Source organism: Balaenoptera musculus, chromosome 15 (genome assembly GCF_009873245.2).
Source record: "Balaenoptera musculus isolate JJ_BM4_2016_0621 chromosome 15, mBalMus1.pri.v3, whole genome shotgun sequence".
Classification (NCBI taxonomy): domain Eukaryota; kingdom Metazoa; phylum Chordata; class Mammalia; order Artiodactyla; family Balaenopteridae; genus Balaenoptera; species Balaenoptera musculus.
In genome coordinates, this window is record NC_045799.1 from 50,628,004 (window position 1) to 50,643,402 (window position 15,399).

The 15,399-nt window shown below is 48.5% G+C and overlaps 1 protein-coding gene across 11 annotated transcripts in view; it reads left to right on the forward strand.

Moving 5' to 3' along the window:
* The first annotated feature begins 699 nt into the window (after window positions 1-699).
* MAPK8IP3 (mitogen-activated protein kinase 8 interacting protein 3) overlaps window positions 700-15,399 on the forward strand; it is a 46,852-nt gene continuing 32,152 nt past the window's right edge. For 3 of the 11 annotated variants that reach the window (XM_036825728.1, XM_036825730.1, XM_036825729.1), the window contains exon 1: window positions 703-1,174. In XM_036825728.1, coding sequence (XP_036681623.1) covers window positions 857-1,174 — 318 coding nt within the window. In that variant the 5' untranslated portion in view covers window positions 703-856. Of the gene's footprint in view, window positions 1,175-15,399 lie in introns of all 11 variants that reach the window. The other 8 variants (XM_036825732.1, XM_036825734.1, XM_036825737.1 and 5 more) reach the window with 4 other exon arrangements.

Genomic DNA, 15,399 nt, shown 5'->3' on the forward strand with positions numbered 1-15,399 from the left:
CTAAGATCCCACATGCCGCGGGGAGAGGCCAAAAAAAAAAAATTGAAATAAACTCAGCGTAGATGTTAGACTACACGTAGCTTAAGTGAAACTGGGAAATTTGAAGAAGTTACACAACATCAGGACACAGAAGTGGACCAAGTGAGAGTCTGTTACTGGATTTTAGGATGAGACGGGCAACTTGCATTTATTTGGAATCCCAGGAGGGACCATGGAAGGCACAGCCGCTCTGAAGGGAGCTCTGAGTACCTAGTGTGTAGCAGTGCATACTGCTGTGCAGTGAAGCTACAAAGGCAAGTCACAGTTAACCAGGTCAGCGTCGCGGTCAACTCCGGAAGGGAGGGAGGGGCGCACAAAGATAACGGCCATTTCTTTGGAGGGAAGGGTGGGCACACGGACGCTCGCTTAAGTCTAAACCGTACAAAGTCATTTGTATATACTTAGGACATACGGTGTCACTTTATAAAAGTCCACGCCTGCGTCGTGGGAGCTGGCAGACAGCTGCTCTGACGAACCTGACCGGAAGCGCTCCCAGCCCCGCTCGGCCGAGCTTCTGACCCGGGGACTGGCTTCCTCCTACGTTAGGGCCCCTGCGACTCCTAGCGGTGCGGCGCCGCGGGGCTCCGGCTGGATGGGCGGGCACCGCCCCCGCTATCTGAGGGGCGGGACTTCCGGGCGGCGGGACTTCCGGCCGCTGAGCGACGGGCGCAGCATCAGCATCAGTATCAGCTGGCGGTGGCTGAGGCGACAGCGGCTGCGGCGCAGGCGACGGGCCGCGGCCTGCGGACTACGGGCAGCCAGAGCGGGCGGGCGCGCCGGCGGACAGCAGGCCGCGCTGGCGGCGGCGGTGGCCGCGATGATGGAGATCCAGATGGACGAGGGCGGCGGCGTGGTCGTGTACCAGGACGACTACTGCTCTGGCTCGGTGATGTCGGAGCGGGTGTCGGGCCTGGCGGGCTCCATCTACCGCGAGTTCGAGCGCCTCATCCACTGCTACGACGAGGAGGTGGTCAAGGAGCTGATGCCACTCGTCGTCAACGTGCTCGAGAATCTGGACTCGGTGCTCAGCGAGAACCAGGAGCACGAGGTGGAGCTGGAGCTGCTGCGCGAGGACAACGAGCAGCTGCTCACCCAGTACGAGCGGGAGAAGGCGCTGCGCAAGCAGGCCGAGGAGGTGCGTGGGCCGGGCGGCGCCGGGGCCCCTCCCGGGGACCCCAGTCCTGCCCCGCCCTTAGCCCCCGCCCTTAGCCCCCGCCCTGCCCGGGCCCCAGGTGTCGCCCCACCCATCCCACCAACGCCCCCGACGCCGAACCCGGCCCAGGGGCTGATGCCTGGCTCCCCCATCCTCCTGGCCTGCTGCTCCAGCCAGGAACCCTAGACCTGAACCACCTGGCGTCACCGAGGGACCTTGCATCCTAAACTGTCTCAGGCCTCCGTCTCCCCTCCATACCCACTTCTCATTGCAGACGCCAGTTCTTTTTGCTTTTGTGTGTGTTTTTCCGCAAACGTGTCCTAGACCCCAGTCACAACTTCTGGTTGCTGCAATTTTAATTTTAATTTTAAACCCTTCCAGAAAGGGGATTTCTGATCTTCTTATGGTTCTGCAGCCAGAAGAGGTGTTGTCAGATCTTTGCCTTATCCCTAATCCAATGTTTTGACGGTCTGTGACATGGGTGAATTTGGTGATTGAGGTAAACACATTACCAAAGCCGCCGTTAGGCTGCTCCTCTGGCACCAGGTGAAAGACTCCAGGTTTCCGGAGGTGATTTCTTTGCCCTGTGGTTCCCTCCGTTGGGAATATTGTTAGCTTATGTGGAAAATGCTGAGAAATTCCACTGTGGCTTCTGAGGAGTTAGAAGTAGAATTTTGAAGTATTTGATCGTATTCTAGGATACCTCCATAACCTGGAAATCACTTATTTGTGAACCAGTTAGAAGAACCATGCATTGCAGGGAATACCACTTACCTTCATTCATTCACTATGAAATATTTAGCCCTGTTGTCAGACCCAGGTGGATTCAGGGGACCTGGGTTCTCATTCCTGCCTTGCCTTTGTGACCTTGTCTATGTCGCCTGCCCCCTTCTGGATTTTGATTTTCCTTCAGTCATATGAGTCAGTTGCCCTAGATGATCTCTAAGCCCTGACATTCTGTTGTTCCAGGCATTAGGTGATGGGTTTTTGGTTTATGAATGGGAAGTTTCTTATTAAATGAGCTAAATTCCTTTTTAACTAATTTGGGTTAACACATTCTTGATTTTAGTATTGAAATGGAAGATTGTTTCAGTATTTTGGCTTTTTCTTAAGCCAGGGCAGTTTATGTCCTCCTAGTTTGGTTTAAAGTGTGTTTATAAAAATTAAGAGTGCCTTGTATCGTTCCTACTTACAGTGGTTTATGTTGATCTTGGGTTTTTTCATTCACCTGTCAAGAGGCTGTTGCCTATTGATTGGGGTGCCAGGCTCCACCAAAACTAATTTAGGGCTCTCAACTTAAGGGAGATGCAAGAGCTCGTAGGATTTTAGAGTTCAGAGTGGCCATAGGCATTTACTAGGGAAGGAACTGGTCCCAAGAAGGAGTGGGGGTGGACCAAGGTCACGTGCCCTAGAAGAACCAGGCCAAGACGCAGTCTACCCTGACCCCTGGAGTGGGCTCTTCGTTCCATGTCATGCTGCCGTAGGAGGTCAGAGAGCATACCCCCAGAAGACTGGAGCTCTGGGGCTCCCCTCACTGGCCGTGGGGCAGTGGCTGCCTCCCTCATGCTGGGCAGCACCTCCCACTTCTCTGACTGCTCTCAGCGGCCATTTGATGCCTAACCGAGGTTCTGAGTAGGTTTGTTTCCTTTCATCATGTACCTATGTGGTCAATATAGTGGACGAGAAGGAACTAAAAGGAGAAAGATGGACAACCTTAATGCTAAGAATCATAACCATCTACCTTAAAAATTTGCTCTGCGTGGATGAAGCCCCTGCTCTGCTCTGCATGATTCAAGTGCAGCCGCAAGCGAGTGTGGTTCTGGCCTCCCACTTACACCCCTGGACTAAGAGCTGGGGGTGCGCATGTGGTATGGAGGAGAGTGCCCTGGAGGCCGAGACCCATCCTTGCCCCAGCTATTAAGAGATGCTGAGCAGAGAGCCACAGAGTGAACAAAACGCTTGGCTGGCCGGCATCGAGGCTGTGATTTGATGCTAATAGTATGCCCTTGGAGAGACCTCATGTGATGTTACAACCAAGAAAAGGGCCAAAATCTGTAACCATTTTGGCATTCTAGCTCATTTACTAAATCCAGTAGACATTCATTTTCAGTTTTGTGGAAAAGACCAGTGTACACTGTGGCCTGGCTTCTTTTTCCACGCAGGGCCTGAGATCCTAGATGTGTGTCTGATAACACGGGAGGCTGAACAGCATGGGCTGCAGGCGTGTGCGTGCCTCCCCGGCCACTCTGCTCAAGAAGGCTTAGTCAGAGCTGAGTAACCTGAGCCGCCTGCAGCCTTCTGAGCACACAGAATCTGCAGATTTAAAAAGAAAGAGACTTGAGCAGAGCAAACACCTCTGCCCGCTACTTCTTGCCTGTAATAACCACAGTGAGAGATTGCGAGTCTGTTCTGGTCCCAGGGTGACTCTCTCGATGGGAGTGACGGTAGCTAGAGGTGGTGGGGTCCAGGGAGGGGGGCCAGGCCCCAGAGTTTGCAGATGCTTGAGTGTCAGCCTCGCCTTTGGGAGCTGCACGCCCTGTGACCAGTCTCCCCCTCTCTGGCCCCACTGGCCGCTTCTGTAAAGTGCGTGGGTTGCCAGACGTGGCAAGTTTCTTTCATCTCAAGTGCCAAGTCCCGTGATTGGCTGTTGTTTGCCTGGAGAATTGCAGCAAGGCAGATCTAGCCAAGCCAGGGAAGAGCACCTTGATGGGGCAGCCTCGGGTGGCAAGTGTGGGGCATCTCAGTCTCTGACTGTGCGGGTTTTACACTTGTCATCGAGACCAGTGAGTCCCGCTCAGACTTGCAGAGCTAAATGGATGGTGCTGGCTTCTAAAACCTCTACAGAGACCTTAAAAATGCTGAAACGGTATCCAATACAAAGTTTTGAAAACCCACTGAGTTCTTTCCCATTAGAAAAGAAGGTTGGAAAAGGGCATTTGACCAGGATGGCCGGGAGCGAGTGGGCGCCCCTGGGCAGTGCTGCCCACCGTGGCCCCCAGGGAGGAGGGAGCAGAGGGCTCCATTCACTCCAGTCCTGAGCAGCAAAGAGCCTTCCTCGCAGTGATCAAGCACTAGGTTTACAGGAGGAAAAACAGTGTTTGAGAGACAAGGTGCGAGTTTAGTAGCCATCATTCACCTTAAAGTCTTCTTGGCCCTAAGGAAACTGCTAGTAACATCCCCCACTCATCACAAGCAACTCAAGTGGACGTTCTGTCCATGAGACATGGCTGTGGGTATTTGCTGATACCTCAGTGTCTGGTGCTGTGTAAGGAAAGCATCCAACTGGAAAGTTTTACCCAAAACTGTGTTTTTCTAGTTGTACAAAAGTAATGCATTTTGTAGAATATTTGGACAGTATGAAGCTGGAGGGGGCAGAAGCCATCATCCTACTCTACAGAGATGATCATTTGGCATTTTTTTATAAGTGAGTTAATATATTGAATCAGAAGGTTTTCTTCTTGTGTCCCATATTACAAATAGTAAATTCACCCCAGCTTAGACAAGGTATGCAATTTCTTCTTCTGCCGTGTTGTCATATTAAAAGACAGGTTTTTGTTTTGTTTTGTTTTGGTTTTGGTTTTTTTTGGCCATGCCACACTCAGCATGTGGGATCCCAGTTCCCTGACCAGGAATCGAACCCGTGCCCACTGTGGTGGAAGCGTGGAGTCCTAACCACTGGCCCACCAGGGAAGTCCCAGGACAGTTTTTTTCAATTGTTAACTTTTTTTAGATGAAGCCATTAAGATTTGGTGCCCGGAGCTGCCTTTCCTGGTTGCCTCTAAATACTGGTCCATTATAGCTCTCTTACCAGAGTCACCAGAAGTACAACAGACTCTCCCTAAAAAATGGGAACAAATAGGCACAGGAGAGGGCTTGCCTGGTGGCGCAGTGGTTAAGAATCCACCTGCCAATGCAGAGGACACGGGTTCAAGCCCTGGTCTGGGAAGATCCCACATGCCGCGGAGCAGCTAAGCCCGTGAGCCACAACTACTGAGCCTGCGCTCTAAAGCCCGCGAGCCACAACTACTGAGCCCACGTGCCGCAATTACTGAAGCCCGCGCACCTAGAGCCCCTGCTCTGCAACAAGAGAAGCCACCGCCATGAGAAGCCAGCACACTGCACTGAAGAGTAGCCCCCACTCACCGCAACCAGAGAAAGCCCACGCTCAGCAACAAAGAACCAATGCAGCCAAAAATAAATAAAAATAAAATAAATTCAAAAAACAAATAGGCACAGGAGAGCAGAGAGAGGCGCTTTCCATCCAGAGAGAACAGAACATGCGGAAGAAGCCCCACCACCCTGCCAGGCTCGCCCAGCGGGAACCCTTGGAACCCTCAAGGCCCTGTGGTGGCCGTTAGGCAGCTGGGCAGGGACTGGGGCAAGTTAGTTCTCCCAAAACTAGAATTTCTAAGTTAAATTTTAAATGTCTTTTTTTTAAGTTTCTGTTTTGGAATAATTTATGGAAAAATATAGAAATAATTTATGGACAATCTCACCCAGATTCCCCAAGGTGAACGTTTTTCCACATTACTCTTCTCTCTCCATCTCCCTCCCTCCCTCCTGCTCCGCTAAGACCTGAGGGCTCCTGCAAGTCCTATGGTGTCCTCAGTTCCCGATCGGCTTCTCACTTTGTGCTTTTTACAACCTTGACGATGTGATATCACAGGCCAGTTATCTTGCAGGATGTCCCTCAGTTTGGCTTTCGTGTGACCTCATGACCAGATGCAGGATGGCAGCTGGGGAGGGGCACTCGTGTGGGGGGCAGGGTCCCTTTTCCCAAGTTCCCGCTTGTTGTGAGAGGGAGGATGACCTGTTAGTGCAGCTGTGGAGACCAGGAGCTCGGTGGTCAGCGGCCAGACGGCTGATGTTCCAGGCTTTTGCTCTGTTGAAAGTCAGGGCCCCAGGGGTCATCCTCACAGCCTCCCATGTCCAGTGACTCACTAAGTCCTGGCCATTCTTTTGGCCTGATTTTTTTTTTTGTACTTTTTGTGCTTCTTTTTTATCTCCTTTGCTACCATCCTAGCTCGAGTCACCACTGTCACACTGGTCCCCCAGGCACTTTCTCCCCCTCCCAACCCTTCTCCTGTGGCATGAACTGGTCCGCAGGCAGGTCCCATCTCCCACTCTCTCTTGTTCATTAACTCAGTCAACTAAGCATCGTGAGGGCCAGGCTTGCTGCTGGGGATGGGTCCGTGCTACCCTGAGGCAGGTGCTCGGATGGGGAGGTCCTGCCACACTGTCAGATGGTGAGAAAATGGCAACGTGGGATGGAGAGCGAAGGGTATGGATGGGGAAAGAGGAAGGGACGCTCCCAGGAGGGGACCGCCTTCTCCCGGGGTCCCCAGCACCCGCCCCCCGCGTGCCCTGTCCCCTGCCCTTCCACTTCCTTCTGCCCCCTCTGCATTTGCTTCTGCTGCGCACACCTGACTCCCTTGCATCTAGCACCATGACATGCAGATGCGGGTGCTCGAGTGAGTCCCTGTCACCCCAGAGTCCCCACGTGGGGGCTCTTTCCTGGTTAGCCAAGGGGCAGTGCCCTTCTGGTTCTTCCATCCCCAAGGCTGGTTGTTTTTTGTTTTTTGTTTTTTTTTAAACAATCATTTTTTTTTTAAGTTTTGTTTTTTAATTTATTTTATTTTATTTATGGCTGTGTTGGGTCTTTGTTTCTGTGCGAGGGCTTTCTCTAGTTGTGGCAAGTGGGGGCCACTCTTCATCGCGGTGCACGGGCCTCTCACTATCGCGGCCTCTCTTCTTGTAGAGCACAGGCTCCAGACGCGCAGGCTCAGTAATTGTGGCTCACGGGCCCAGTTGCTCCGCGGCATGTGGGATCTTCCCAGACCAGGGCTCGAACCCGTGTCCCCTGCATTGGCAGGCAGATTCTCAACCACTGCGCCACCAGGGAAGCCCCCCAAGGCTGGTTCTTTTCTTTCTGACACACGTCCCACAGAGATGCCAGCTGCCTGTGCGTGTGCAGGTGAGGAAGGAGGGCAGCCTTTCTCTGCTTCCACGTGCTGCACCGAGCTGTTGGTTCCTGGAGGGCAAGGCCTCTTTCTGTGGTTTTCAGCCATCCATCTGTCCAACACAGCTCTGTGTGAGGATGGAAATTTCTGTTCTGCTGTGTGTCCACACAGGGCCACCGACACTTCACATGTGCCTCATGCAGTTGAGGATGAGTTTTTATTTTTATGTCATTTAAATTAGTTTAAGTTTATTTTTTAAAACTATTTATTTATTTATTTATTTATTTTTGGCTAGGTTGGGTCTTCGTTGCTGTGCGCGGGCTTTCTCTAGTTGTGGCAAGCGGGGGCTACTCCTCGTTGCGGTGCGGGGGCTTCTCATTGCGGTGGCTTTTCGTGTTGTGGAGCATGGGCTCTAGGCACATGGGCTTCAGTAGTTGTGGCGCATGGGCTCAGTAGTTGTGGCTCCCGGGCTCTAGAGCGCAGGCTCAGTAGTTGTGGTACACGGGCTCTGTTGCTCCGCGGTGTGTGGGATCTTCCCAGACCAGGGCTTGAACCCGTGTCCCCTGCATTGGCAGGTGGATTCCCAACCACTGCACCACCAGGGAATTCCCTATATTAAGTTTAAATACCCACGTGTGGCTGTGGCTAAGGTACTGGGCAGTGTAGCCGTGGACGGTCTAGCTCAATCACTGTTCTGTAAGGACAGGCAGTAAATGTTTCTGTGACCTGTTTCATAGCGTTTCACCACTTCCCCCATCCCTAGGTAACCACGGTCTGCTTTCTGTCACTGTAGATTGATTTGCATTTTCTAGAACCTTATATAAACTGAATCCTGCAGTGTACACTCTTTTTTTGACTGGCTCCTCTCACACGGCATAATGATTTGAGATTCACCCAGGTTGTTGCCGTTCTTTCATTCATCCGTTCATTGCTAGTGTAGCCTGCTGTGTGGGTGTCCATCCATCTCCTCTGGTGGAACAGGAGCTCCCGGTCCACACCTGCGCCCTGTTTCTCGGGGACTTGGGAGGCTCCGGTGCAGCCTGTCCTGCATGCAGCTGCACACAGGGAGCCCTGCTGGAAGATGGGCAGGGAAACCAAGCGGTTAGAATCAGTCGGTGGCTGGCTAGCACGTCCTAAGAAAGCATCCCTGTCACCAGGGTGGGAAAGGCTCGACCCGAGGAAAGGAAATATTCACAGACACTTAGAGCCCGCGGAATCATAAGTCAGTTACCTTCTTTTGAGCACCTCTCATGGGCAAGAGATTTGGAGAATGCCAAGATCAGTGGAGCGGATCTCCGTTGGCGGGGTTTGTGAGACAAGGGTCAGGGCATTTGGATTCTGATTATCTACAGTGGTGGGTTCAAGGTGATGCCTTTTGTTCAAGTTCTCTGGGTGCCCTTCCTTCCACTCAACTTCAGCTTGTGCTCCTGCTCCCTGACCTTCCCACACCGGCCTCTTACCACTTCCTTCTCCCAGTGAATCGGACCCACATCCAGGCGGGATCCCATGGGTTCTGCCCAAGCTTATGGCCTCGGGTCTTCAGTGTACGCTTCTGGACAGCGAGACCCTGTGTCCACCAAAGGGCAACCATGGGTGTCCTCAGGTCTCTCCTGTTAAATGGAGCGAGAGGGATGTAGAAGCCAAGTGGATTAGGAAGTTGAAGAAATCAGGGTAAACTGCTAAGAATGCTTCAGAGATGGACTTCCCTGGTGGCGTAGTGGTTAAGAATCTGCCTGCCAATGCAGGGGACATGGGTTCGAGCCCTGGTCCAGGAAGATCCCACATGCTGTGGAGCAACTAAGCCCGTGTGCCACAGTTACTGAGCCTGAGCTCTAGAGCCCGCAAGCCACAACTACTGAGCTTGCGTGCCACAACTACTGAAGCCCTTGTGCCTAGAGCCCGTGCCCCACAATAAGAGAAGCCACCACAATGAGACGCCCACGCACCGCAATGAAGAGTAGCCCCCGCTCACCACAACTAGAGAAAGCCCGTGTGCAGCAACGAAGACCCAATGCAACCAAAAATAAATAAATAAATAAATTTAAAAAAAAAAAAAAAAAAGAATGCTTCAAAGAACACAGTCTACTTGAGAATAAGTTCTCCCAGGGAAATTTCTCCCAGGATGGGGCATTTACAGTTTTTGTCTTATCTTCCTTTTTCTTATTTCTCCCCAGAACCAATCATGTCGTATATCATAACTAATATAATAAATTTAATGTATATTTTAAGATACAAAGTATATATTAGTATTTAACATTAAATACTTAAATAAATGTGTAATATATTAAAATATGTATTTTTTACAGACATCTTTCCTATCTTACCAATTCTTTTTTTTTTTTTAATATTTATTTTTTTTTATTTACTTGGTTGCGCCGGGTCTTAGTTGTGGCAGGTGGACTCCTTAGTTGCAGCTCACAGGCTCCTTACTTGTGGCATGCGAACTCTTAGTTGCGGCCTGCGTGTGGGATCTGGTTCCCTGACCAGGGATCGAACCCGGGCCCCCTGCATTCGGAGCGCGGAGTCTTAACCACTGAGCCACCAGGGAAGTCCCTGTCTTACCAATTCTTGAAAATCAGTGTGAGTTAAACCAATGCCATTTGTTGGGATTCATCTCAGGCAGATGCTGAACCAGTGGTTCCTTTAACCTAAATGAGGAATCTATGCTTTTTTAAAAATGAATCCAACCTTGTTCTTGGGTTCCTGCACAGTGGCCTGATCTCAGACGTGTGTCTAAAACTTGAAAGCAGAAATGCCCTTCCCTCCCTCTCTGTCCACCTGCCCACACTGCATTTTAGATGTAAATGGTAACAGTCATGGAATATGGGAAAAAAAACCTCTGAGGTTTGAGGTCTCATGAGTTCAGCACCCCTGTGAACACCCAGTAAATATTTGATCATGATGGGAGTGACCGACAGGAGCAGGGAATTAGCCATCCGTAGAGGGCATCTCCCCTGGGCACAGAGCCTGTGCCCAGCACCCCAGTGCACCACTCTGCCTAAGGTAAAAGACCCAAAGAGAGCGTTTTTCTTTTGGACATTTCACTCTACCCCCTCACCCCCAGGAAGGAATTACATGCAAAAGAACAAAATCTTTGATTCCTGTTTTATTTCTAACAATTCAACCAGAATTGAATTATTTCCTATGTGTGACCCTGGCCTAAAGGACATATAAGAGGGAAGGATTGGATTTCATGTCTTAATTTACTTTGCCTTTAATTAAAATAGCCTTCAATTATGAAAGTTACCAGAATTCTAATGATTATGTTATAAAAGAGTATTTACCTAGTAATTTCTCTTGCATTCTGGGATTAGGAATGCTGGCTTCTGTTGTCTTAATTTTATATTTGACATGAAAAGTCAGTTTATTTCTTTTTTTTTAAATGAATTTATTTATTTATTTATTTTTGGCTGCGTTGGGTCTTCGTTGCTGTGCGCAGGCTTTCTCCAGTTGCAGCGAGCAGGGGCTACTCTTCATTGCAGTGCGCGGACTTATTGCGGTGGCTTCTCTTGTTGCAGAGCACGGGCTCTAGGCACACGGGCTCAGTAGTTGTGGCTCGCAGGCTCTAGAGTGCAGGCTCAGTAGTGTGGCACATGGGCTTAGATGCTCTGCGGCATGTGGGATCTTCACGGACCAGGGCTCGAACCTGTGTCCCCTGCATTGGCAGGCGGATTCCTAACCACTGCGCCACCAGGGAAGTCCTGAAAAAGTCAGCTTATTTCTTAAGTTTGGTTTTATGCATGAGTTAGACAGAATGATCTCATTCCATGGGATATTGAGAAAAGCTTCCTCTGGTTCCTGGATTTTTGGAAGTTCCCACACTTTCAGGTTACTTCAGTATGTACCTTGAAATTCACCAAAAGGCAAATTCTGAAAACCAAAGTTGAATTTAATTTTAAAACAGAGCAATTTGTTAGTGAGAGGGAGAGGTAGAAGTATATCTTAAAAACAAAATCTAAAAAGGAAATCATGTAGTAGATTGGTATTTAGCAGTAAGAATCAGGTATTTCCTAGCTCAGTGTTCATGTTAAGACACCCTGGTACCTTTTCCTCAATTGTTAGTTGCTCCTCATTGCTCTTCGGGAGGCTCAAAAGATTTGTTGTGAGGTGGCCTTAAACCTCTGTGTGTTATCAGGTGCTAAGTGACATTTTGACTAGACTTGGTTAGACAGATGACAATTCCAGACAAACTCAAATCTGTAGTGCATGTAATTGGCGTGTGTACGAGTTTTTCACTTTGGCATGTCTCAGACGGCAGATTCCTTCTGTTTCACAATCCAGCACCAGGCAGACCGACTCGACCCAAATGCTGTTAAAATTTTTATTCTTCTCATTTCCATTCATATTGGATAAATTGAATTGGACAAATTCAGTAAAAATTGAAAAATGTTTAGCTTTCTTATGGACGACTTCCTTATAGAGATAACTTACCCTGGCCCCCACCACTGAAAATTCTTGATTCTCTTAAATCTAAAGTAAATGATCTGTAAATAAAAATATTTTCTGCTTCCTTGAAAACATCTATTGAATGTTTTGTGACTCTAACCCAGTTACTAGAGTTCCCTCCTGACACCTCCCCCGCCACAGCTGCCCCCCTCGTTTGGAGGAGAACTTGGATTTTCCTCACTTATTCATTTAACCACCAACCACAAAGCCCCTGCTTTAGTCCATCAACTACTCCTTACTTGTCCAGGTGATTCTTACTTCATCCCAAGTCTAGCCCCAAGCATTTCCTCATAAAAAGCAATGATTAAATATCTGTTTAGTCTTGGCCAGACACTGGTCCTTCACGTTATTTATCCCTCATAATATTTGATGAAGGTGGCATTGCATCTTCCATTTCAGTTAAACAGTTAGCTTGCGTTTTCGTTAACTAAAATTACTGTAATAACGTTGAAAGAGTTTTTTCAGGAGGGGAAGAAAGAGGATGCCTTTTAAGCTGTAGAACAGCATATTGTGTTTGTGATATTTTCGTGGACTTGGAGCCCCTGAGATGCCCCCTAGTCAGCTCTGTCTGGTTCGATGCTGTCCCTCAAGGTAGCGGGGAAGAGCGGTTCTTCCCCAAATGCCAAGTGCGGTGGTCGCCAACCTGCAGAGCCTGCAGTGTCCCGGTGTCCCGGTGTTTGGTCCAGCCCAGCAGGGAAGCTGAGGGCTGGCCCTTTAGTATGCTGGTGGTCCCTTGTGGGTTCCTTGGGGCTTTTTGTTCATCTGGGGAGTTGCTGCCACGTGATTGTGATCGTGATCACTCACACCCCTTGTCTGCGGGTGGTTACTGATGACTGACCATTCCCATCACAGGACTGTCCCTTGGCTCCAGGATTCCTTGTGGCCTGGGAACCACAAATGTCCTGTGCGTTCATGTCTCCCTGCCACTTGGGGTGCCCTCTGCCTTTGGCCTTGAGGACATACATGTACACAGCTTACCTAGATGTTTTCTCTCTCAGTTAATGTCTCCGTATTTCCTAGGGCTGAAAGGCCTTAAAATATCATAACATCAGAGGATTTCTGCATGTCACCTGGTTCGGGGCCAACTTCATCGGGGATCTCAAAGCGTATCGGTTGTTTTATGGCATGACAAAGCTTTTTGGGACTGTCATCTACATTGGATTTTAACGATCACCTATCAGGATAGATTTAGGAACATCTGTCTGACCTTCTTAAGAATCTGGAGGAATTCCCTGGTGGTCCAGTGGTTAAGACTCTATGCTTCCACTGCAGGGGGCATGGGTTTGATCCCTGGTCAGGGAACTAAGATCCCACCTGCTGCGTGGTGCAGCCAATCATCTTTCGTCTAGAAATCTTTTTAGCTGACTCTCAGCTATGAAATGCAGGTAATATGATGAAATACAGATGGGAATTCTAGAGAAGATGTTAGCACCACAGAACGCTTTTCTTTGTGTAAAACTTTGGTACTCCAGCTTGGAGGTAGGACAGGGCTCAGTTTACAGAAAGGGAGCATTTTCCATCCTCCAGCCCCAGTCGCCCCATCATTCAGCTCTTCACTGGCTCAAGATGAGCTTTCCATTCAGCCCAAGTCCAGCCCTGAGCATTTTGTCATGAAAAACAGGGACCCCTTCCTGAGGACCAGAGAACTGATGCTTTCTGACAGGCAAAACGTTGATTCAAAAAATAATATATAAGTGATTCAGGATGATTCTCAACTTAATCTAGAACAATTCACAAGTGGGAGTAACCAAGAAAATATTGAAAAGGAAGAGTTAAGAGGGTAAGTGTATATAAGCTATTAAAAGATGCTATTACGCTACAAGTTTAAAAAAACCTTTGGTTACTGGCTCAGAAACAGACTGAAATATGTCTTAGAAGTTAGCATATCATAAAGGTAGCATTCAGAGCAATGAAGAAAGGGTAAATTATTAAGTAAACGGTGTAGAAGTAAGTAAACTTCTGTACTGTACACACACAGACTACATCCTGGGAAAAGTACTTGCAGCGTAGAAGACAAATTCTTGAATGGGTCTAATAAGTCCTTACAAATTGTTAAGAAAAATAAGAACCTGTAGTAGAAAATTGGACAAAGGACGTAATGAGCTGTTAGAAGTAGTGTATATGACTAATGGATTTATTCAGTCTCACTAGTAATCCAGGAGCTGAAAATTAAGACAATTATGCTCTGCCGTTTTCCCACCTGTCGGGTTGGCAGCGCGGAGGCCATGGGGGCTCTGGGAAGGGCACCACCCGACCTGGGGGGTTGGGGTTCCCATCTGGCCTTGGGGAGCAGGATGCCACGGGGCAGATACACAAGTAGTAACAATAATAACGGACGTTTTAAAGCAGCCTGAAAGTCCAACAGGAGGCGATCAGTTGAGTAAACTATGCTCTGCAGACATACACCGACAGGGGAACACACACCTGTTAGAAGTAGGAGTGGCAGAGCACAGTTCTTAGTGTGGAGAGACATTTCCAGTGTAAATGAGTGAATAAGTCAGGTCAAGATACCGTGTACAAAATGATGGCACATCCGCTCCACACACTCACACACATGTCTGGAAGAATGTCACCCAGTTTTAACTGAGCCTCTCTGGTTGGTAGAATTATGGTTTTGTTGTTGTTGTTGTTTCTTAACCATTGATAGCATGGCAGAATTATGGTTTTTTAAAAGTATTATTTTCACTTGACACTCTCTTCTGATTTTTCTACAAAAGAATATGTTTATATCATTCTTTTAGTTTTTTTTAAGTAATAGGAATTAAAATTACCCAAGTTAAATAATTTCTTTACCAACCAATTAATAGCATTTGTTTATTCTTCATATGCTGGTCATGGCCACAGTCATTCAAAACCGCTTACTTTAAATTTTTGTGCCGCTACACCATTTGTGTGCATTTTCCTGGCAATGGGGCGGGTGTTCTTCATTTTACTTAAGTTGTAAGTGATGTCATCAATACAGATTTTCTTTCTGACGCACCCCCGCCCGCCCCCGTCCCGGGTGTTTTTGCCCTCTGTCACTGCACTGGGTGAGTCATCCTTTGGGCAGGAGCCCCAGTGCTTTTCAGCACAAAGACCTCTGAGAAGCTGCTGTAGGAAGAAGCGTCTCTGGGGCCCAGAGTCGGGGTGGGGGACTGGGTGCAGTTTTTACGGGAAATACAGCTATGGCCACCACGAACTCATTGACTGTCCCAGACACCCGAAACCTGGAATCAACAGCCCGTTTTATATTCCCATCTTCTGAGACACTCTTTGTGTCTTAAGAACCCAGCTGACATTTATGCTTCCTACAAATGAAATTTCTTACTAATATTTCCGTTTCGTACGCTGTAAAATCAAGGTGTTAACAGTTCCCATCAGGGCTGTTGCAGGGCTGTGGCCTTCAGGCCATCACCTAGCGGAGGGAGGTGGGGGGGTTTGCTGCCCAGTGCCTATCCCCCTGGACCAGACCCTGTCTTTACCCTGGGCTGTCAGTGTTAACCTAGGTCTCCTCCTAAGAACATTTAGGATTTTCTTTTGTTTTACAAAGTGCTTTCTTTTCACTTGATTCGATAGTAATTTTGCTCAGAAACTTGCCATGTAAAGTGCAGATTCCAAATCTAGGCCAACAACCCCCCATCTTGTTTTTAAAAGAATCAGAGCAGTACTATGCATTGCCGGTTATTCCACGAAGGATGGCTTCCTGAACTGAGCAGTGACTGAGATACAGGTTAAGAGGAAAGTACACCTGGCCTCTTTATTTATTTTTATTTTTGAAAATTAGAGACTTTTTTTCTTTCTTTTTTTTTTTTTTTTATTTAT